At 38.8% G+C, this 23,631-nt stretch overlaps 1 protein-coding gene across 2 annotated transcripts in view; it reads right to left on the bottom strand.

Annotated features, from left to right (window-relative positions):
* The window catches only part of ARHGAP31 (Rho GTPase activating protein 31), a 175,621-nt gene that overhangs the window by 37,697 nt on the left and 114,293 nt on the right, over positions 1-23,631 (bottom strand). The window contains exons 1-5 of one of the 2 annotated variants that reach the window (XM_027867002.1): positions 21,601-21,663; positions 14,380-14,482; positions 11,608-11,752; positions 4,712-4,797; positions 1,575-1,682 (exon numbers count right to left, since the gene is read on the bottom strand). In XM_027867002.1, coding sequence (XP_027722803.1) covers positions 1,575-1,682; positions 4,712-4,797; positions 11,608-11,752; positions 14,380-14,482; positions 21,601-21,652 — 494 coding nt within the window. In that variant the 5' untranslated portion in view covers positions 21,653-21,663. Of the gene's footprint in view, positions 1-1,574; positions 1,683-4,711; positions 4,798-11,607; positions 11,753-14,379; positions 14,483-21,600; positions 21,664-23,631 lie in introns of those variants that run through there. The other variant, XM_027866997.1, reaches the window with a different exon arrangement.

Here is a 23,631-nt window from a genome sequence, read left to right as displayed (position 1 = left end):
TAACCTATGCCTGTAACGCATCCCAAGCTTACCTGTGTGTCTAAGAATCTCTTATTTCCTTCAAAGCTTAGGTCAAATGCCATTTTCTCCATCAGGGGTTCTTATCTATAGTCTGTGAACTTGGTGTTTTTGATAATTATATTTCCTTTGTTTCTTTTGTTTTATTAATTTTGGGGGGGCCCCTAGGCAATGGGGTTAAGTGACTTGCCCAGGGTCACACAGCTAGTAAGTGTTATGTGTGTGAGGCCGGATTTGAACTCAGGTCCTCCTGACTCCAGGGCTGGTGCTCTATCCACTGCGCCACCTAACTGCCCCTGTTTTATTAATTTAAAAACATTTTTTTCTGAGAAGTGGTCAAAAGGCTTCACCAGAATGCCAAAGAGATATATTACAAGAAAAATATGAAGAACCCCTGTTGTACATGAAGCCTTTCCAGATGTTAGTGCACTCTCTCCCAAAACCATCTCATATTTATTCTGGATGAACATGTGGTCTCCCCCAATAGAATGTAAGGTCATGAGTTTAATTTTTGTCTGTGTCCCTAGAGCCTAGAACAGAGTAGATGCTTAATAAATGAATGTTGATTGAAAATCAGGCAGCTAATTCTAATTATTACACAGTAAACATGTTTTATATAACTACCATTACTAGGTGTAGGTACTGAGAGTCAACTATTCACAGAGGGCTTTTAAAAACAAAACAGTCTGTACAAGTAAGTAACAAGGAAGTAGATTTTTTTCCCTTCAAAGAGCCTTTCCCCCTATTGTTCTAAAGGGCTTGTCATCATTCACTAAGTAATAGGAGCCTGTCTTTTTCCTTCAGTAAGCAGACCTTCTGGGTTTCAGCCAGTTAAAATTGACTCCATGAAGATGAGAATAGCCAGTCATCCACACACAAAGACTAGAAAGTTTTTCTTGAGAGATGACCCATGAGTCTATCTATATTCTACCGTAGTTAGGATGAGAAAACTCCATCTGGTCCCAGATGTTTCCGAATTAGCTGTTGAAGGAGATTTGCCATCAAAGTCAATTTAAACCAAACAGACACTCCAAGACTTACTAATCATTTCCTCTTGATTTAGTTAGTTGAAATGAGAAAATTTAAAATGGGTTTTAGCTTTTATATGATCTCCTGTTTGAATTTTCCCATAATGGATGCATTGAACTCATTGACTGCTTGTTTGTTTACTTTTTGGGGGAGGGGGTTGTCCTTTGATTCCTCCTCCCCTAAGTTTTCTATAACAAAGTCATTTCCCAATTCCCCTGCCCCCCACTGCCATTGAACCCTCCCTTGTAACAAAGAAAAACATTTAAGCAAAACCAATCAACAAAACGAAGTATCATCAAGTACCATTCAACTGGGTGTGCAACATTCGAGTGAAGGAGGGAAATGAATTTCATTCATTTCCTAGGATCAATATTTGCCATGATAATTAATCTGAGTTCAGCAGACTTTTAGAGTAGTTTTCATTTGGATTTGTGTAGTCATCATGTTGTCTCTTGTTTCTGCTGATTTTGTTTTGCACCAATTCATTGACCAGTTTTTAAAAATTTGAGTTAATGCAAAGATGTTACCTGAGAAGATTTGGTGCCCACACCAATGCAAGGTTCCTGGTGTGCATGTTGGTCTTGCTACTGAAGGAGGCGATATGGGTCAGGTGCCTGATCAGGTATTCCAAGGTCCTGTAATGGTTCATTTTTTGATAAAGTAAAAAACTTCAATGCCTGTGTGAATCTTGTAATCTGTAGATAATTTCAAAGTTTAGATTTAAAGGGGGTATCTGAGGATGCTTATCCCAGGAATGTTGGAGAAATGTCAGGAAGATCTCATGATATCATTGGTAATCAGTCTTCCAGGAGAATGTAAGCTCTTTTAGAGCAGATGCTGTATTAATTAAGCCTTGCTTTGTATTATCTCTAGCACTTAATACATCCCTTTGTACATATTAAGAATTGAATAAATGCATGTTGAATGTAATTCTCTGCTCTAAGCAGGATGGCACAGGTCATGAAAAGACTTTGCTTGGCTTCTGTAGGCTTAAAATGAGGGAACTGTACCACTCCATTATTCTGTGAATCAGGTCTGTCACACCTTAGCTGTGCCCTAAAGCAAAATAGTCAGGGACAAGTTCTAGGGGAAAATGTATGTGAGGCTGTGAGGGAGAATGGTGAGGAAGGGTAAGAGAAGGATGGTAAAATAAAAGGAATAAGTCGTAAGAATGAACTGTAGGTGTGGATGATTTCAGTGGCAGGGCCAAATGGGGCAGCAAGAACCGTGATTGAGGGACGAGGGCAAGATCAGTTAACATGTCAACAAAAACGTTGTTATTGGTGTTATTGAAGTTGGACTTAAAAAAACTTTCTTGTTTCTTGCCACTGTTTTGGTTTTATTGTGGGTTTAATCATGCCCTTGTACACTCAAGTGTTAGACAGGAAAGGCACTTCTCTCATTCATAATTAGTTATTAGTTTTGTTCCCTAACACTGACCTTCCCATGGGTTTCTGTTGTAAGTATTGAGTCCAAAAGAGAAAGGTAATGCACTTGGGGTGCGTAACTGGAACAGATCATGGTTCTTGCCCTCTATAAATATGTAAAGTCAACAGCAAGACAAATATAAAATCAACATAAGATGCAACTCAGTATATGTGATTAAAGGGGTTGGGGCTGGTCAGGTCTTGTGCTTCTAAGAGGAACGCTTTGGGAGGAGATGTAAAATGTTTATGAGTGCAAAAAGAAAAGTGTAAATCCTAATCTAGGCTGTCAAGCTAAGGTGGACAAAAATTTCCAGAAGGAGAAAGACTCAGTAAAATGTAAATTTCTTGAAGGTATGGATAACTTTCCATATTGCTTTTGCATCCTCTTTGCTTAGTGAAGTCCTTTATAATTAGTAGGCACTTAATAAATGCTTATTAGATTGGATTGCTGTCAGATTGGGTCTTGAGCAGTAATCTAAAGGAAAGAAGAACGTGGCATGGTGGATGGGAACAAAAAGGCTACTCTGAGTATTTGGGGGATGATCCAAGCAGACTGAGGAAGGAAGGAAAAAGACATTGGTGGCAGGAAGAAGGAAGGTTTGGGTGTGGGCTGGGGGGCCAGAAGAGGTGAAAACCAATAGGTGGGTGAGCATTAGCCACTGGAGCACTTTGAAGGCAATAGTAAGAAGTTTACCTTATTGGAGAGCCAGTAAAGGGCTCAAAGCACTAGACTCAACTCACTCTGAAAAAAATGTTTTTCTCTCTTCTCTTTTTTTCCTGGAGAACTTGAATTGTGTTTCCTAATGCATCCTGCCTCATTTGTGTACATGGTATATCTCTGCTAGCAGATTTGTGTGCTTCCTCTGCCTCCGCTACAGGGTGGTGAGATTCATATGAGATGATTTATGTAAAGGCCTGGCAAACTTTATTTGAATAGTTACTCTTGTCATTATTTTAAATTGCTTGGGAGATAAGCTCGTGTCATTTTTTTCATTTTTATATCCTCAGAGCCCTAGCTCATAGAGTTTTGCAGCACATAGTAGGCACTTAATAAATATTTGTTAAATTTGAATGTTTGGGCCCAATTCCTTAATTTATTTTCAGTTCCTCTCTTCCTCAAGATTAATAGTCCCCTCTATTTAGTAATTACAGCAGGCCACCTATTACCTCTAGGATCAAAGACAAATGTTTGTGTTTGACATTTAAAACTCTTTGCAACTTGGACCCAGCACACTTTTCTGGTCTGACCACACATTACTCCCCTCCATGAACTCTGCACTCTAGCCAGATTAACTTTCTTGCAGTTTTTCAAATAGGACACTCCACATGCATTTCTATGCTCTTGCCCTGGCTGTCCCCCAGGCCTAGAATGGCATCCCTCCTCATTTACACCACTTAGAATTTCTACTTTCCTTCAGTATTCATCTATAGTATCACCTTCCACTCCCTAGAGAGCAGCACCCATCTTCAGGTCCTAAGAAAAATATTAGGAACCAAGTCAGAAAACAGTCTCTGTCCCAGGACCAGCTCTGGCTGTGTTGTTATCTTTTTGCCCATTCTAAACACTGAGCTGTTCTTCCCAGTCTATTCAAACTTCATTTTCTCCCAGGTACCATGTGCACTGGTTTACCTACCAAGATTTCTGATCTCACCTGTTCCCTTCAGTTTGTCCTGACACCCTAAACTCTGCTATTGCTCCTCTGAACCTCAAACCTGTACAAACCCCATCTTCCCATATTAAAAGCTTCCCTCCCATTCTGTGACCCTGGTAGGATGTGATATTGAACCATACTTGCTAGGCCAATTTCATCATCAAAAATACACTGCCATGGAGGACCTGGTAGCAACACTATGTGCCTTTTACCTGAGTGTAAGAGACTTTGGGGGAGGGAGTTATAATGCATAGAATATTGAATATATCTTCCAGAAACCTTGGTTCAAACCCTGCCTCTGAAATTTACTGTGTGTCGTGGCCTCAGTTACCTCATGGGTAAGTGGGGATACTGATATCTAAAAGTACTCTCAGAGGGTTGTTTTGAGGCTCAAATGAGATAATGCATATAATATGCTTTATAAACTTTGAATTGCTATAGAAATGCAATGAAGGCACACAGATTACATGCCTTCTCTATGAGATGTTGGTATCTTTAATTATTTTACTATTGCTGATCATTAATAATTAATTAATGACTTAATTAATATAAATGATGATGGCAATAATGATAAAGGATGCTTACCTATAATGTGGTGGGGGAAGCTCCTGGATGACATTTTGGATTCGGGCCAATTGGTCTTCTTCTTCTGGGCAGTGTGACACTGCTTGCTATAGGGAAAAATGTGAAAAGAGTTCAGTGAAAGAGAGACACCCTGGATGTGTGCACACAGAGACGTCCTCAGTTCCCCCCACTTAAAAGTGGAATGAAATTAGCCTTCTTAAGGGTATGTTCTCTTCTTATTTATCTTTTGTTTTTTATATCACTTCATTTCTTTCTTTTCACACATTAAAAATTTTTATTTTGAATACTCATACTCCTTCAGCCTCCCTTCCTGTAAGCATATTGAGGGACACTGGCATTTATTTGCTTTTGTTTTTAAATAACTACCTGTCACTTTGAGTCTAGAGCATCTGGTCACAAAATTTGATTCTGGGGACATATTCCATTCTTGGTCCAATATTCTCACCCTTTCTCTCTCTCTCTCTCTGTACTACAACAAGAACAACAGTTGCTGGTACTACTACTACACCACTACTACTACACTATACCACCACCACCACCACCACCACTACTACTTCTACCACCACCACCATCACTACTACTACTACTACTACTACTATACTACCAGTACTACTATTACTACTACCTGTAATTTATAAAATGCTTTAAAGTTTGCAAAGTACTTTAAAATTATTATTTCATTTGATCCTCACAACAATCCTGAGAGGTAGATGTTCTTATTATCCCTATTTTACAGATGAGGAAACTAAGGCATGTTGCTCAAAGCCACTCAGATAATAAGTCTGAGGCAGGATTTGAACTCAGGTCTTCCTGACTCCAAGTCCAGTACTCCATGCACTATGTCAACTAGCTGCTTTATAATTATTATAATTTATTTTTTGTTATTCTAAACTTGATAAACACTATTAAACATGATCATTGTCATATATAATAAGTGAATAATATGTGCATGTTCAAGGCAAAGGTTCATTGCAATATGCTTTGTTAATTATAAAGAAGTCTCTACTAGACTAATCCTCTTGAATCCTCTTTTGCTGGTCTCTTGTCCATGTTTAAGTAAACCTTATATCAAAGACATTGTCACCTGAGTATTTTTACTTGTCATGTTAACTATGTGTCTCTGAAAACAATATAAATAGTATTAAGATTTGTATTAAGATATTTAGTATATTTACTATATACTAAATATAGTATATTTAGATATAAGTATTAAGATAATTAAGATTTTGTCTACAGGATACCACTATAATGACTATGTTTCAAAGAGGTGAAAGAAAGGAAAAAGATCCATAAGTATGAAAATATTTGTAGAAGCTTTTTTTGTAATGACAATGAATTGGAAACATCAATTGGGAAGGAGTTTAACAAATTATAATATATGAAGGTAATAGAAAATTATTGTCACAAGAAAATATGAAAGGAATGGTTTCAGAGAAACCTGGGAAGGCTTGTATGACTTGATACAAAGAAAAGCAAGCAGAACCAGAACAACTTAATAACAACAATATTGTAAAGACAAATAACTTTGAAAGAATTGACAACTTTGACCACTACAATGGCCAACCACCAAAAAAAGAAGCATGTTATCCACCACCTGACAGAGAGTTGATGGATTTAGGGTACCAGATGAGGTATACAGTTTTAATCTGTTTTGTTTGACCATAAATATTTATTGCAAAGATTTTTCTTTTTCTTTCCAAAGAAGGAGACGGAAGATGAAGGAGGTGGAAAGGAGAGAATATTATATTTTTATTAGTTGAAAAAATATACCGAGAGAGATGAGAAAAAGTTGTATCTGTTTTTAGTTGCAGTATTCTGTTGCATGTGGAGAATAGAACATGCTGGTTAGAAAAGTCATGCAAGTGAAATGGGGAAGATACTAAGTCTTCTAGCAAGAAAACACACAAAGAGACCAGATAAAGGGAACTTGAGAGTTTAGGGGGAGTCTTTTGTGAAATGTGTGTTGGGGAGGGTGTTTCAGGTCAATTTATTCTAATTGTGTGAGATGATGGAAACCAGGTTAATATATTTATTTTATTTCTTTATTTGTCCTTTAATGGATGGAGGCAAAATTAGATATCTCATTAACTAAGAGAATATATAATACTATGGACAGACCATGATAAACCTACCACAATAGCTAGCATTTACATAGTACTTTAACATTCACAAAGCCCTTTAGAGATATTAATTCACTTTATTCTCACAACCACCCTGGAATGTAAGTACTATTATTATCCTGATTTTTTTTCTTGCTTTTCAGTTGTTTTTCAGTTGTGTCCAACTCTTCGTGACCCCATTTAGGGTTTTCTTGACAAAGATACTGGAGTGGTTTGCCTTTTACCCCTCCAGACCACTTTAGAGATGAGGAAACTGAGTGAGACACAGGTCAAATGCCTTGGCTAGGGTGACACAGTTAAGCAAATGTCTGAGCCTAACTTTTAATTCAGATCTTCCTTACTTCAGGTCCAGCGTTCTATCCACTATGCCACTACTAGCTTCCTGATTAGCTGAGAATGATCCTAAGAATGGAAGAATGGACTAGTGCTCAAAGGGATGAGGTTAAAATTCTGATGGGGGTGGGTGCTCTAGATTGAAGAACCCATTCTTTTCTGGGGCCATGAGGAACATGGATGAAGTTGTGAATCAAGATGGACAAGCTAGGTCTGAGAGAATAGTTCAAAAAGTGAAGACCGGGCAGCTAGGTGGCGCAGTGGATAGAGCACCGACCCTGGATTTAGGAAGACCATCAAAAGAGTTCAAATCTAGGCCTCACACACAAAACACTCACTAGCTGTGTGACCCTGGGCAAGTCACTTAACGCCATTGTCTAGACCACCCCCCCAAAAAATTTAAGACCATCAACTAATCTGGGATTAATTTTACATATTAATTTTTAATCACCTTACTCTGCTATACTGTTCCTTTATTTACATACTTTTCTCTAGTTTAATAAACCCTAGAAAAGAGTCTCTTTTGGTCTAAAGTGTGTGGATACAGAATAGAAAGGATTCTAGAAAAGGACACTTGGACATGGTAGTGTACAGCTAACCAGAACAGAATGAATCCCTGAATTAAATAAACCAGGCAGATTCAAAGTTCAAAGAGGGTTCAAATTAAGATTCAGAGCATAGAACAACAGATTTAGAGATTGAACAGGTCTTAGAAGTCATCTATTCCCAACCTCTCACTTTACAGATAAAGTACTGAAGCAGGAAAGGAATAAGTGACTTGCGCAAGGTCACACAGGTAGTGTGTGGCAGAATCACGATTCGAACCCAGGTCTTTTGACTCCAAATCCAACCCTACTGACACTGGCACACTGATCCTCAGGAGTATGAGATGAAAGAGCTCCAGTGTGTCCCAAGGAGCTAACCAGGCTAAAGGAATTTTGAACTTGCAGATACCCCAGAAAGCATCTAGTGTAACCCCTTCATTTTACATGTGAGGAAGCTGAGGCCCGGAATATGAAGCTTGTATGCTACCATTGTGAAGAGACAGGACAGTAAGCTGGCCAAAGGAAAGGGAACAGTTGGCTTCTATTTTCAACAAACTCAATTGTCCATAGTGAACTATTGTTCAATGAAAGAGGAGAAGGCTGACCGGAGACTGAGGGTGAGGGTGCTGGACTGAATCTAACTAGTAACCCAGTTTGTAGAGTCATTCCTAAAGGAGGCTTTGGATGGGGGGTGAGCTTGACTGAATGCCATAGAATCCTAGAGCTGGAAGCAATCTTAAAGGCCCCTGAATCCAACCTCTTCATTTTACAGATAAGGAAACAGAGAGGTTGTGATTTCTTTAAGATCACAGAGCCAATATGTGACAGAGGACCCAGGTCTTCCTGGCTTCAAGGGTGCCTCTCTATCATGAGCCAAGGGAGCAAAGGTGAATTGGAGTATGAGGAGGGGATTATCTCCTTTTCTCTTTTGTGAACAAAGACTGCAGGACCCTATACTAAGAGTAACATCACTGAGGCTAAGTTGAGGAAACAGAAGACACTAGTTTCTGTTAGCCACTACCCTCCCCCAACCCATACCCCTATTTCACTTTCTGTTTGGTAATTTGGGGAGGAAAACGAGAATATGTCTTTTGTGAAGTCTTGGGGAGACCCGTGAGTCATGCTGACTCTTGATTGTGAGGGTGATAGGAACTTTTGCTAACGTACTTGTTTTGATTTACACATAAAGGTTGATACCATAATGATGAAACAAGCTATCCACCTCCAGAGAAAGAACTGATGTTTTCTGAATACAGACTGAAGCGTGCTATTTTTCACTTTCGTTCTCCATTTTTTTTTTTTTGGTTCGAGTCTTCTTGTACAAAATGAATAATATGGCAATGTTTTACATGATTGCACATGTATAACCTATATTGAATTGCTTACTCTCTCAGGAGGGAGGGAGAAAGGAATAGATTTTGGAACTCAATACTTTAAAAAAAAAGTGCTAAAAATTGTTTTAACATGTCCCTGGGGAAAAAAACCAAAACAGTTTTTAAAAAATTAAAAGCTAATGTACCTGTTTGTATGTCCTTGCTTGTCCCCTGCTTGGGGGGAAGGGGGAAAATGAAGTCAAGAATTACATAATATTTTGGATTGGGACAAGTGGATCCATCCATGCTCTCAGAAAGCCTCCTGACTGGCTAAGAGTGAGCTTGAGATTGGGAAACCGTACCAATCAACCAATAAAATCATTCCCACGTGGGAGAATCTCATTTGTCTTGGGGGTGAGCAGGCAATGTTCTAAAGTGAGGCCATTCTCATCTACAGATACAGTTGACACCATTTTTGGCTACATCAGACTAGATGGATGACTTAGAAAAAGTTGAGGGCATGGGATAATATAGACTATACACATTTCTAACTGCATTGCCCTGCATATATTTTTAAATGTGTATAGAAGCACACATTTCCTTTCTTTTCCTTATTTAATAAACACAAGAAAATGTATCCATGGTCTGTAGTGAATGAAAGCAGTTGGTGGGTGCTGGGAAGTGATCTGGGTAGGGAGACAGGTAATAAGAATTATATGAAGGAGATCCCTAAACTGAGGGAATGAAGACAGGTATAGGTGTGAGAAGTTTCAGGAGCCTCAGGTTTCAGGCTGGGCTTCAAGGATAAGAGAATCTGGGGCAGCTAGGTGGCACAGTGGATACAGCACTGACCCTGGAGTCAGGAGCACCTGAGTACAAATCTGGCCTCAGACACTTAGCAGCTGTGTGACCCTGGGCAAGTCACTTAACCCCATCGCCTCACAAAAACAAAACAAAAACAAAGAAGAGAGAAAAGGACAAGAGAATCTTAGTAAATCTCAGTTAAAAAAAATAAAAGCCTTGGGGCAGAAGTCAAGGTCCCCTTCTGAGATTGGAAAGGAAGAGCTGGTGCACCCTGACAATGAGGCAAAGTTAGGGTCAGACAGTGACATTCCTTTTGTCTCCATCCGTAAATTGTCCTCTCTACACAAGAGAATAATTGGTCCCTATTTAAATAAAACTAGATAATTCATATTAGCTATAAATAAAATTGGATTATATGAAAAAACTTTATTTTTATGTAGCACCTTAGAATTTTCAAAGCATTCTACCTTGGTTATCTTTTAACCTAGGTCTCATAACAATGTGAAATGGGCGGAGTGGGTATTACTATCTTCATTTTATAAAAGAGGAATCTAAGGGTCAGAGATGTTGTGACTTTCCTAAGGTCACACAGCTAGAAAGTAGGAGAGCTAGGATTAAAGGCCAGGCAGGTCTTGTGGTGCCAAGGCCAATGCTGCTTCCACTACACCTCCCAGTCCTTCTGTACTTCTGCACTGTTAAATTTGATCAAATGGAATTCTACCTTTATCCCATTCAAAGAGGATGATTACTGGCTGTGACTTTGGTTTACCTGCGGACATAGCTTTGGAAGTCAATATGGAAGCACAGTGTGCCCACAGGAAGAAGGCTCTTTGCTTTGTAGCTGTGCTTAGGATTTGAAGAATGGGTTGTTACTCATTTGTGATTTTACCATTCATATTAACCTGAAGCCCCAGGTTCCTGATTGCTGCCTACTAGGTGGGTTTATTATGGGCGGTTTTCCTTTTTCAGAATTTAAGCCCAAGTTTCGAAGCTGGGTTTTTAACAAATCTTATTGTTATTAATATGTTGTCTTACTAAACTTCTTTCTAACTTTATGTCTCTTTCCTCTGTTCCCCAACAAGCTAGTCCTTATAACAAAGATTTTAAAAAAAAGAGGGAAAAAAAGCACTTTAAGAAAATGAATGTATCAGTCTTATCTGACAATCTAAGCCATATTCCACATTCACAGTCCCCCATCTATACAAAGGGAAGAAGAACAGAGGTGCATTTTCCCAAATTTTTTTCCAGCATCAAATTTGTTCACTATACCTGCCCTTTAAAAACAAAACTTCTTTCTGCAACTTTTCTTTTAGTTAACTCTTGTTTATTTGCTATATCTCAACTGACTACATGTTCTGCTAACAGCTTTTCTCCATACAAGCCTAGCCTGAATGGCTCCCTTGTTGTTCTGTCCTTCTTTATTCTCATTTCCCCCTCCACTTTGTTTCCTCCTCCCCGGGCCCTTTCTCTTCTCTTTCTTCAGTCCTAAAAGGAAAATAAGCAAAGAGCAATGGAGGAAGAAAAATTAGCAAATAGCCCTACTACCCACACAGATAAGTATAAATGGGATAACTTGCATTTTTGAGGGTTCACAAAAATAATAATAATAATTAGTCTCTAGCTATGAGATTGGATTGGTGAGTCATTTCTTCCCACTTTACAAAAAACAACTTACTCGCTAAGATTCAGAACTGGAAGGAGAAGAGAGCTATCACCTCTTTTTGCAAACATCCATGCATACTACCCACCCACCTCCCTGTAACTGAAGAAGAAAAGCTTACCGTGAATTTCTCGTAGAGCTCATAAGTGAGGAGAGGGTTAGGCAGCTCCCTAAAGTACAGCTTACAAAGGGAGCCCACACAGTGAATGTCCTGAAGGTAAACTTCCCTTGTCAGATCTGGACATTGATCTGAGCCAAACTCCTGCCTGAAACAACACAGACAGAGACATAACAATACTGAAGAGCACAAATTAGATCTATCAGGGCCAGACAGAATAAAAGTATCACCAACCTGAAATGGCTGATCTAACTGTACTTTCAACCTTGACCTCACCCCCACCCAAGATCCTCTATTCTAGGCAAAATTTTACAGGAAAGTTGTGGGAAGACTCTTGGTTCAGTTCTGTACTCCCCCGAAAGAGCTTCAGTGGTTTGAAGGACATAACAATCACTTAGTAATGAGTTTAACATAGAGAGTTCTATCTCTAATTTCTCAGATGTAAATAGTGGGGATGAAAACAATTTGGCTAGTATAAGTATTAAAAAACTTAGTTGTTAATACATGTTCCAAATAAGTTCCAGAAGGAGAGAGGGAGGGAAGAAGAGAGAGAGAGAGAGAGGAGAGAGAGGGAGAGAAAAGAGAGAAAAAAGAAAGGAGGGGAGTAGAGGGAAAGAGAGGAGAGACACGGAGTGGAAAGAGAAAGAAAAAAGGAAGAGGAGGAGGAAGAAGAGAGGGGAGGAGAGGAAAGAGGAAGAGAAGAGGCATGGGAAGGGAAGAGGGAAAAGGAGGAGGAGGGGGAGGGGAAAGAAAAGGGGAAAGGAAGAGTACGGAGTAGGGAGAAAATAGGCAGGAGAAAATAGGGTGGATCTGGTCCGTTTCTTTTTTCCTTATTTCCATATATTATCATCAACAAACATGTTTTTTGTTTGTTTATGACAACACAAATCCAACCTAAGAACTAAAACTAAGCAACTCAGATGATTAATAGAGATAGGGACTGGATCTGTGATTTCATTAGTATAGGGAGCAGGAGGGGAAACTCCCTTGTCCACTACAAATTCAGCACTTTTTCTTCCAACTTATACCCTTAGATAGTTGCTTAGAACATTGAAAGGTTAAGTAATACTGACCAGGGGCTCAAAGTCAGTATAGTATGTGTCCAAGGTGGGACCTGAACTCAAGTCTTCCTGGCTTTTAAGCTGGCTCTTTATTCATATGACACACTGCATCTCTAAACCTTCTAAACCTTAGCATCAAGAGAGGAGCTCTACTAGGGATGAATGAGCCCCTAATATCATGCTCTATTGTGACAAATTCATGAAATGCCTCTAATACATTAATAATAATAATAAACTCTAATACAAGTCACATTGTCTCAAAATAGCATAAGACTAGAAGTTAAATTCTAAATTATATGATAAGATCTTTGAGTTTTAATATAGAAGAGCTAGGTTAGGCTTTTTTTTTTCCTTCTGCTTTTTGGTGAGGCAATTGGGGTTAAGTGACTTGCCCAGAGTCACATAGCTAGTAAGTGCTATGTCTGAGGCTGGATTTGAACCTATCCACTGTGCCACCTAGCTGACCCCCTAGTTTAGGCTTTTGACAAAACAGAACTGACAAGGTAATATTCCTAAGATTGGCTAAAAAGAAATACACAGGGCATGCTGACCATCCTTGAGGTCTATTTCTATAACCTTGAACAAAATGCTATGAAATTTCTGATGCTGTTAAAATTTGAAAGGAACTAAGACCTTGAAAAGAGAAAAAGGCAATGACCAATTTAATTTATAGGCATTTTAAAAAAATGAATGTAACAAGCAACTAGATTTTCTAGCCAACATTCTTGCCAGCTCAATTTCTTGCCAACATTCTTGTCAGTTTATTTTCTTGCCAATAATCTTAGTGTTCAGTACAGGGTCAATCCTTAACTGCTGAAGAACTGGTTATGACTTGAGCATCCAGCAAAAATACATGATTGCTAATGAATTTTTGAAGAAAGTCAAACCAGTGATCTAATGCAAATCTCTCAAACTCTTGAACAGAGACAGAGTCTTTGGAAGCAATAATCCAGCATTCAGCAGCAATGTCTTCTATAGAAAAAAAAATTCTTTGACTATTCCATTCTTAAGAAAGAAATCATTTGGAAAATGAAAAAGCTGGAAAGCTTGTCTTTTTTCTTTCTAGTTTATGGTTAAGTAAATAGATGTTTATTAGGTGAATAATTGATGAATATTTTCATGTTAGCTTAGTTGAAAGAATCTCTAATTCTGTGTTGGCAATTCTTTTATTCATGGTTAAAGTAGCCTAAAAACGTAAAAACAAACATTTAACTAAAATGAGTTTATCTTTATGGCTAAATAACAGTTCCCAAAATAGACAAAACTGTTGTTAGGTACAAGAAAGGTAGGGGAAGACCCTTCAGTTCACTAATGGACTTTCTATAGCTATTTGGATTTCAAGGACTTAGCACAATTCAGTAATGGGATTTCCTAGAGACGTATTAAGAATAAGTGTTAATGTTCTATAAAAACAAAACAAAACAAAAAAACAAAACAAGAATTTACTGTTGTTGGAAAAAATAACTCTAGTATTTCCTGCTAGTAAATTTTGCTGAAATCAAATGTACCCATCAGGGATCCAGAGAAGCAAAATAAATTCCCCTAGACATTTTATTGGAGATATTTATATTGGACTTGATACAGAAACTCTTGATTGAAAGCACCATAATCACCCCTGGAATTCCTGGCCCCAAGAGATCCTGAATGCACTCATCAGTTTGGGAGGGGTCAGTTATGGTCCTGCTGTGAGTTAGGGTTTGCAAGGCTAGAATACCTCAGTTTTTGGATGTTTGATGTTACTCCTGAAAGTCGATAGATTCCATCCACAATGCCATGAGTCTCAATAAATTCTGCACAGCTCCTCAGTACATAGGGAACTACATAAAGGAAAAGAAAGAAATACATTAGAAAGAAGCTTTACACTCTTTTACAAATGCCTTTTAAAAATCCTGGTCATCTTATAAAATAAGCAAGTGTTGAAAGTAATCATGGTAAACCATAAATGATTTATGTTATGGGTCTCATGACTTTTATATGGGTTTCAAAAGCAAAGTGCTATTAAAACACACACACACACACACACACACACACACACACACACACACACATACAAGACCACTGTTTCACTGTTAGAAAAAGGATCATTTGCTAGACCCATGATTTGACAGTTCCCAAATGATAACAGTGTGTGTGTGTGTGTGTGTGTGTGTCTGTGTCTGTGTCTGTCTGTCTGTCTGTCTCTCTCTCTCTCTCTCTCTGCAGGAGAGAAGATAATTGGTTTGAAAGAAGAAAAGACGTGTCAATCTGAATCAGTTATCTTTACTGACCACGCCATTTGACTTCCCTCTCACTCCACTTAGGACAGGGCTAAGGGACAGGCAGGCACATCTGTCTTTGCATAACAGCTCTACTCTCTGTACATTCTGGGACCTTTAATCTGGCTCTGACTCAAGGGCAGAAGTTGGGAGATTCCTCAGTGAATTTTATCATTAGTTTTACTGCTTAGGATGAGGGCAACTGTAACCATGGTGATGGCTGAAGCTACTTCTGTGTCTTATTTTTATAGTGCTTTCCAGGGGTGTGCTAGTAATGTTTAACAACCAGCTTTCTGGAGGGAAGGGGGAATATATGCACAAAATAAGTTTAATCTGTACCATTAACATTTTCTCCATCACTTTCTTAAGTCTAGATAATCAACAAAACAAGAAATCAAGCTTTGATTTGTAGTAATGGCTTATTTCCAAGGCATAAATTGGCTCCCAGCCTGTTCTAGCTGGCTTCAGCACCTTCTTGCCTTTACCATTGCAAAGCACTTTACTGATATTAGCTTATTGGACTGCTGCAACTCTACCCTAGAAGGTACAGTAAGGCATGTGTTATTCTCCCCATTTCACAGATGAGGATACAAAGTTTACTTGGTTAGTTTAAATGACTTATCTAAGATCAGAGAGCTAGTCAGCAGTAGATCTAGTATTTGAATTCAGGCGTTGTGACTCCCAAGTTCAGCCCTCTTTCTGCTACTGTAGGATCAAAAAGAGATAATATTTGTAAAAGTGCTTAGCTCAGTGCCTGGCACATAGCAGGCACCATAGAAATGCTTATTCCTTTACATTCCCTTTCCCCCCTATAGTTCATAGCTTATTATTTTCAGTTTTAGGTCCCTAAACTATCCACACTGGTCATATTCCATGTCTCAAAGTACTCTTGCCTTATTAAAGAAGGAATGTGGTATAATAGTATAAACAATGGATTAGAAAACTAGGTTATGGAAAGGATGTGATAGAGCCAGCCAATTGTTAAATTTTCAGTGAGCATTGACACCTCAGAAATCAGCAAGTTACAAATCAGGGCTTGATTTATGTTTTGTTTAATTGTTTAGACCAGGGGTAGGGAACCTGCAGCCTCAAGGCCACCCATGGCCTCTAAGGCCCTGGGTGTGGCCTTTTGACTGAGTCAAAACAGAACAGATCCTTTTATTAAGGAGATTTGTTATTAAAATGTAATTGGGAAACATTTTTATTTATTTTGTTAGATGTTTCCCAATAACATTTTAATATGGTTCAACTAGCACTCTGGAGTGTTTGACACCTCCAGTTTAGACTAATAATGCAGATTAAACTTAAAAGTGTGGCATGTATGCATCCTTGAAAATTTTTTTATTAAAAAGTGGTTGCTAACCATTAACTAGACAACGCTAGTTTTAGTCTTCATATCATCACTATTTAGCTTTATTTTCTTAGGCAAATCACTTTACTTTTCCAGGCCTCAATTTCCTAACCTATAAAATAAAAGAAAGGAAGTAGATACTAAAACCCTTTCAGTTTTAAGATTCTATGAAACTGTCTAACTGTACTGAATGATCGAATATACAAACAATCCTCAGGCCTTTCTAGGACACTTTCAGAGCCCAGATATTCCCTCAAATATTAAAGCAGATACAAGGTACTAGATTTTCTATCATCCGCAGGCAGTTGATATGGAGTTAGATATGTTAACATGACTGTGTTCCCAAATCATAGGGTAATTAACGGGGCCAGCCTCCTGTTTATTAATTTAGAGTATGGTATTTGAGTCACTCACTAATAATGTGTTTAAATTTTTTTTTTTTGGCTAGGCAATGGGGTTAAGTGACTTGCCCAGAGTCACACACCTAGTGAATGTTATGTGTTTGAAGCCAGATTTGAACTCAGGTCCTCCTGACTCCAGGGTTGGTGCTCTATTCACTGCACCACCTAGCTGCCCCAATGTGTTTAAATTCTAAAGACACTTTCCCCCTAGTTCATCTTTTTCCTTCTGTGTCTATAACAGTAAGCCAATATAGTCTACTGTGTTGTTCTTTTTTTTGGTAGGCAATAGAGGGTTAAGTGATTTGCCCAGGGTCACACAGCTAATAAATGTCTGAGGCTGGATTTGAACTCAGGTTCTCCTGACTCCAGGGCCAGTGCTCTATCCATTGCACCACTACTTTTGAAGTAGGTCCTGGTGTGCCTGGATCAATTCAATGATTAGGTATGGACTGGACCTCTAAGGTCCCTTCCAACTCAGGGATTCTTTGGTTTTTGGCTCTACCACTGACAGGCCTCAGGATGTTTTTATAAGTCAGTGCAGTAATATGTGAACTATACTTTGAGAGCTATCCAAGTGTTCTCAAGAATACAGGGAACTCATGAGGCACGGCACATAAGAAGAAACAACTTAAGACTCAACCAGGCCATAGAACTGCTAACTTACCCCCCACACCCCTAGAAGTGGTCATATAAAATTGGTAATACACATCATGAGCCACTCTAATGATGATGACATTGTAATCACATCATCAGACCGTCATCAGCCACCATTATTATCAACTAGTGCTCAGTTCATTTTAGAAGAAGCAGGAAAATGACACTCCCTGGATACATATTGACCCTCAATTAACTTTGGTTTTAGTACATAAGCTACTGGGGCTCTTGTACCCATTTTTGTTTAAATAGCAAGCAATAGTTAAACAACCAACGGGGACAGTTCTTTCCTCTGTATTAGGAAGGCTACCAGCTCTCCAAATCTCTTTGCTCAGGCCATGCCAAGGGGAAAAGGCGGTACTTATATTCCGTACAAGTGGAACATTCCAAGTGTTAGAACATACTAACATACTTAAATTCCAACAGAATTTAAGCTAACTCCTAAAAAGGAACACAACAGTGGCTATTAGAGTTTCGACCCAAAGCTCCCCCCAGTTCTTTAGATTATAGTACCAAGAATCAAATCCACGTTAGGGACATCATAGAATTTATTGTAGGGGAAAAAAATTCTCCCTGCCTACAATTATAATGTTAGGTGGGTGGATGTACAAAAGGTTGACCTCAAACATGACAATCATCCTCAACTTGGGAAATGAGGATGCATGCCAAACAAAGGGTATTCTATGAGGGCAGATCCTAGGCTCTGTGTCATTCCATTCCCTTCTTCCTGTCTCAAAAAAGAACACACAATTCCTGATCAGCGTGTGCTAAAATTGGGTGGAATCATTTTAAGTTTTGTGGCTCCCCATTCTGATTTTTTGGTGTTAGATTTTGTTTTTGATTCAAGACATTTCACAAGTGACTTCTGATCAAAGCTCAGATCACTAAAAGTAAAACAGGATGCTCTTTTAATGGGGCATACAGGGGGATTTGGGGATATCTGGTCCCAACTGGAAGTTTCCTCATGTCCCTTCTTCCCACCAATCAACAGTAATGATGTCTGCTGACACTTCGACAATTCCAAAGTATGAGAACACCCTCTGAATTCTCATTTTGCTGCCATAGAGCTTTTTAAATTGAAATTAGTCAAGGGAATAGGAGGAATTGAGGAAGAACAAGCCAGGAGGATCAGAAGGATCCTGAAAGATCATTGTGGCCAACCCTCTCACATTTTATAGATAAGGAAAATGAAGAAGAGGGAAGTTAAGTGACTTGTGCAATGTCACACTCATAGTAAATGCCAAGAGGCAGGATTTGAACTTAGGTCCTCTAATTGAAGAGCCAGTATGCTTTCCACTGTGCCTGGTACATTCTCCCAAATTCTAGCACTCCTGTTGCTGAATGGCCATAGCACTGAAAACCATTTTGGGGACACTCATTTTAGCAGAAAATTATTGCATTCAACTTGGAATGCAAGCTGGGTATTGTTGTTGTTTTTTTAAATGCCTATATTGTTGGCAAAACAACAAAATGTATTGACTCCTTTTGTGTCATGGCAAATTTAGTACTGCGGTAATCTGTAAGCTTTTAAGTACATAAATTGATACAAGCTGGAAACTTTCCCGGGTTTTCTGGGCAAAGGCTTATGAACCAAGAGAAGGGAATGAAATCCTTCAAATTAAATCCGCCTCCATCCGATAGTAAGAGTTTCTAACCCAAGGGCTATCTATAGTAAAAGAGAGCCAAAGTTTAAATTTCAAGGTGAATCCCATTACAAAACACCCTACTGGGCATTCCAAGTAATTTTGATGTACTAGAATTTTGTTTTATCCAATAGTACTTGAAGTAAAATAAATCATTGTCTGAGGCTTCTCCTGCCAAACAAACAAACAAACAAACAAAAAAATCTAATAGCATGCAACTTAACCCACATATAAACCTATACATACATTTGGAGAACTGCCTTCCTTAACTTAGAGCACCAACTGTAGTGTGTGGCAGAAAAGGGCCAGAAGCAGAACTCTTACTCTCTTTGAGCCTCCCATCTGGGACAAGCTATTCTTCCTGGGGCAACTGCTGCTCCTTCTCCTCTAAATGTACCAGTTCTCAGCCTTGTCAGATTACTCCACCCTGTCCACCCCACATTATCCCCTTCCTCTTCATAGGATTTCTATCTGAAAGGGACGTTAGAGGTTATCCAGTCAAGCTTGTTCATTGCGCAGATGAGGGGCCTGATATCCAGAGAGGTAAAGGGGATTTATAGGTCTCAGAGACAAACCCAAGTCTTCTGGCTCCAAATCCCCAAGAATTCTTTCCACTGGGACCACTCCTTTCCCATAGGTCAGTCCCATCCTTGATTGCTGAAAGTGAACCTCAAGTTTTAAGCCAGGAAGAAAAAAAAAAGACCTATTGGTGCACTATTTAGAAGAAGAACAACAAAAAACCCAAACTAGAAACAAACTAGGTATTCATCAATTGGTATCAAACAATTATTATTAATAAATCAGGACATATGAATATACTGCAATATTGTTGTACCATAAGAAATGATTAACATGAAGAAATCAAAGAAATGTGGGAAGACACATGCAGTGATACCAAATGATGAAAGTAGAACCAAAGGAACAAGGCACACGTTGACTAAAAACACCAATAACAGCCACATATATAAAGTACTATGTAAATAAATGCTTATTATTATTGTCATCATTATTGTTATACTTTGTGCATGAGAAACACATGACAAAGAAGAGAGTATAACAACAATGAAAGGATCAGAGAAATAAAGGGGTCATGGGACCATAGCTCTGGGGCTGGAAGACACCTGAGAATCCATCTAGACCAACTCCCTCATTTACAGATGAGATCAGGACCCAAGGAGATGAAGTGATTTCCCCAATATCTCACAGGCAATATTTGAACCTAGGTCTTCTGATTCCAAACTGATTGCTCTTTCCACTGTACTGTGGACACAAGAATATGAAAGTCAATTTGCACATCACTTGTGGGTAGGGTTAATGACTGGTAAATAAGAGAAAATACAAACGTGTAAAAAATTCGTTATTTCTCATTGTATGTTCAGCTTTACACACTAATTTTACTTATTTCCTTTACTTGTGTTTGTCAATGGAAGTCAAAGTAAAATTCATATTAAGAACCACCCAATAAATAAATAAGGAACCATTAAAAATAGGAAATGTAGTAGTTGAAGTTTTCCTCTGATTAGCCTCACACCCCTATCCTCATTCTCTTGCACTTCCCTAAAAGCTTCCCAGGTTGGCCTTTTCTACTGGTTTGAATAAAGGAGAAAATCTACAGCCAGGCATTTTAAGGCTTTGTATTATTCAATAGCTATAGAAGGTGTTCTGCCTCTGACATATGGAAAAGAAGATTTGATCAAGTTTATCTTTTGAAATTTCTGTGATAAAAACTTTTTCTTGAATAGAGAGGGAGAAAGCACAGTCAGTATTTATATGAAGAAACAGAATATTGACCATATCTACCTTTTTTCATAAATGAAATAACAGCAGAGATAAACTATTCAAGAATTTCATGTTGCAAAATCAGGCCTACTTATAAAAGAGTATCTACCAAAGAGCCCAGTAACCAGAAGTGCCTAGTGATAAGGACCTTAATGTGGCCTGAAGGCTCTCCACAGCCTGGCACCAACCTACCTTTTCAGCCCTATCTCCCCCTCTTCTTCCTCCCCTCTTCACATAGATTTTGGCAATCTTTCCTGCCTCGGTCTCTTTCAGACAAGTAAAATATATCTAAGTTATCTGCAATAGACCGTTTCTGCTTTTTTCAGCCATGAGTGGAGAGGTGGTAGAGTACAGGAGAAAAGACCAAAAAAAGGAGAGAAAAAAAGAGTAGAAGAAAAATTGTTTAAGTTTGTAAGCTTTTGTGAAAAAGTAAGAATTTTAGGTAGTAAAACTTTGTGGACTAGTAACAGGGTAACGTAGATTTACACGTCAGCCAAAGGGAGCTATTCATGCTTCCCTGGACACATACTGTGTTTTTTAGAGTCGATACTTTTGTTCACAGTTATCTAGACAAGGAATACTCTTTCCACTGTACTATGGGCAGAAATGGAGGGGGAAAGAGTAGTTTAGAGACAGGTAATTGTGTGAACAATCACCATGGTTCAGGAATCAGAATACACGGGTTCAAGTCCTGCCTTGGGCATTTACTGTGTGAGTGACCTTTTGGCAGAAAATTTCCTTAGACCCCAATTTCCTCAACTCCAAAAATGAAGGAGGGGCCTCTGAAGTACCTTCCAGCTCTGGAGCTCTTACTTTGTGATCTAACTCCATACTTCAGAACAATGAAGATACCTGCAAAAGAATAAGCGCGGTCCCGAAGAAATACGAGAAGAAACTCCCTCATTCTCCTCTGCTGAAGTGGGAAGGGGGTGGATAATCCACGCTTAAATGGAACATCTATGGTTCCTCAACACTTCAACACAGCTGGAGGGCGTCCCACAGTGCCTGTGGTGCAGAGTGGGTGTCGCTGCAGGGCTGGAGTTCTATGCCAGGACTGGGGACTGGGGACTCACCTCAAGGCGAGCAAGCGCTTTTCACCTCAGAGCAGAAAGGGAGATTAGATATGGCCGCTTCCCCCCTTCCCTTTTTTACCTTAGGGTTCTTCTGACACTATTGCTGGTGCCCTTCCCAATCCCTTCAGTTGCCTCTCCTCTCCCATGCATTTTAGGGGCTATTTCATGCTTACTGTGTTAGTGAAAGTTTATATTATCAGAATGACTGTTTTGTTAATAAACAATTGTACACAGAAAAGTGTATTTTCAGCCATCCCTATCAAAAGATTACAATTTTAGGTGGTTGAAGGAACCTGACCTGCCCCCCCCCCCCCTCCAGTGTATCAACATTTGGGTTTTGGACTTTCACGAAGTTTTCTAGGAAAGTTATCTCCTTGAAAGTTGAGGACTGACTATGGTTTGTTGTTTGTTTTTTTCATATTTTTTTTCAATGTATGAATTGGTTTTGCTATTTTTTCCCTTCCTTTTTCTTTTTAAAGAAGTCTTTGTTATATGGGATGGCTCTCTGGGAGGGGAGAAGTGGAGGGATATTGAAAGAAATTTAGGCAATATAAAATCAAAAGTTATCAATAAAATAAATAAATAAACAGATAGTGCTTTCTTCTACAATAATATGAACTACCTGTTGACAAGTGGGAAAGCAGTCCTGGCATTTTGGCTAACATACATACATACATACTTACATACACATATACATATATACATGTGTGTATTCCCCAAATTTCCTGGCTGTTGTTAATTTACATTGTTGCCTGCATCACAACACAGTGGTATTCCCCAAACCAGCATCCCTTCATGCAGGTATGCATTTGAATTCCAAGACCAGTGTTCTAACAACTGAGAAGCCATTTCTATGACTCGCTTTCACATAATGATGTGTCATAATACAATGCCCATAGGCCCTCAGTCTACTTTAGGGCCTACAAAGGTGCCCAACTGTCGGAAATTGCAAAGATAAGTATTTCATTGGTGATCCAGATGGAACCCTTCCATACTCCCAAGTTGCCTCAGCCACCCAGGACTCTGCCCACTGCAGCCTCACTATTTTGCTTGCTTTCCTCCATGAAGTAGGATCATAATGGGGTAAGGCAGATAGCTGTGTTCTGTGATTCTTTGCCCTACAAATCCCAACAGAGAGAAAACCTATTTCTTCTATGCCTAAAGCCTGATTATAAAAAAGTTTCTCCTTCAGAACCATCCTTAAAACCTCTCTCAATCATCAACTCCCTTAATTTGAAGCAGGGTTTCTTAACCTCTTTTGTATCATAAACGCCTTTGGCAGACTGTTGAAGCCAAGGATCCTGTCTCAGAATAATGTTTATAATAGTATAAAATAAAATGTATAGGAGGCAAGAGGAAGAAGAGGAGGAGGAAGAATGCCTTTCGATGAAATCTGTCTACACAATGATTCAACTATACATTTATATTAATCGTCCAGCTCTGCGTGTTCCTAGGATACAGTAACGACCTACTCAGGAATTTCTGAGTGACAGTCTTAGGGCTTGTAAAGAAACCTGCTGCTTTTTAAAGGGTTAAATCAAAAATTTATCAGGTGGCAAGAAATTAATTCAGACATAGCCTAAAATTTATATCCATCCATGTACATAGCCAGATAATACTGTGTACATCAATGGATAAATACATGTAATACTTATGAGAGAAAGAAGAAAAGAGAAGTGAGATATGGTGAGGAATGAGCATTGAAATCATGAGAGCTGGACTTAGCTCAAGCTTAAATTCTAAACAGCTTTGTGACCTTGGATAAGTCACTTAATCGTTTTTAGTTCCAGTATCCTAATGTAAAAAGGAC

The sequence above is a fragment of the Vombatus ursinus genome, unplaced genomic scaffold, assembly GCF_900497805.2.
Source record: "Vombatus ursinus unplaced genomic scaffold, bare-nosed wombat genome assembly UNPS02001419.1, whole genome shotgun sequence".
Taxonomy (NCBI): Eukaryota; Metazoa; Chordata; class Mammalia; order Diprotodontia; family Vombatidae; genus Vombatus; species Vombatus ursinus.
The sequence above is the reverse complement of the archived record's forward strand: the minus strand, read 5'-3'. Positions and strand labels throughout refer to the sequence as shown.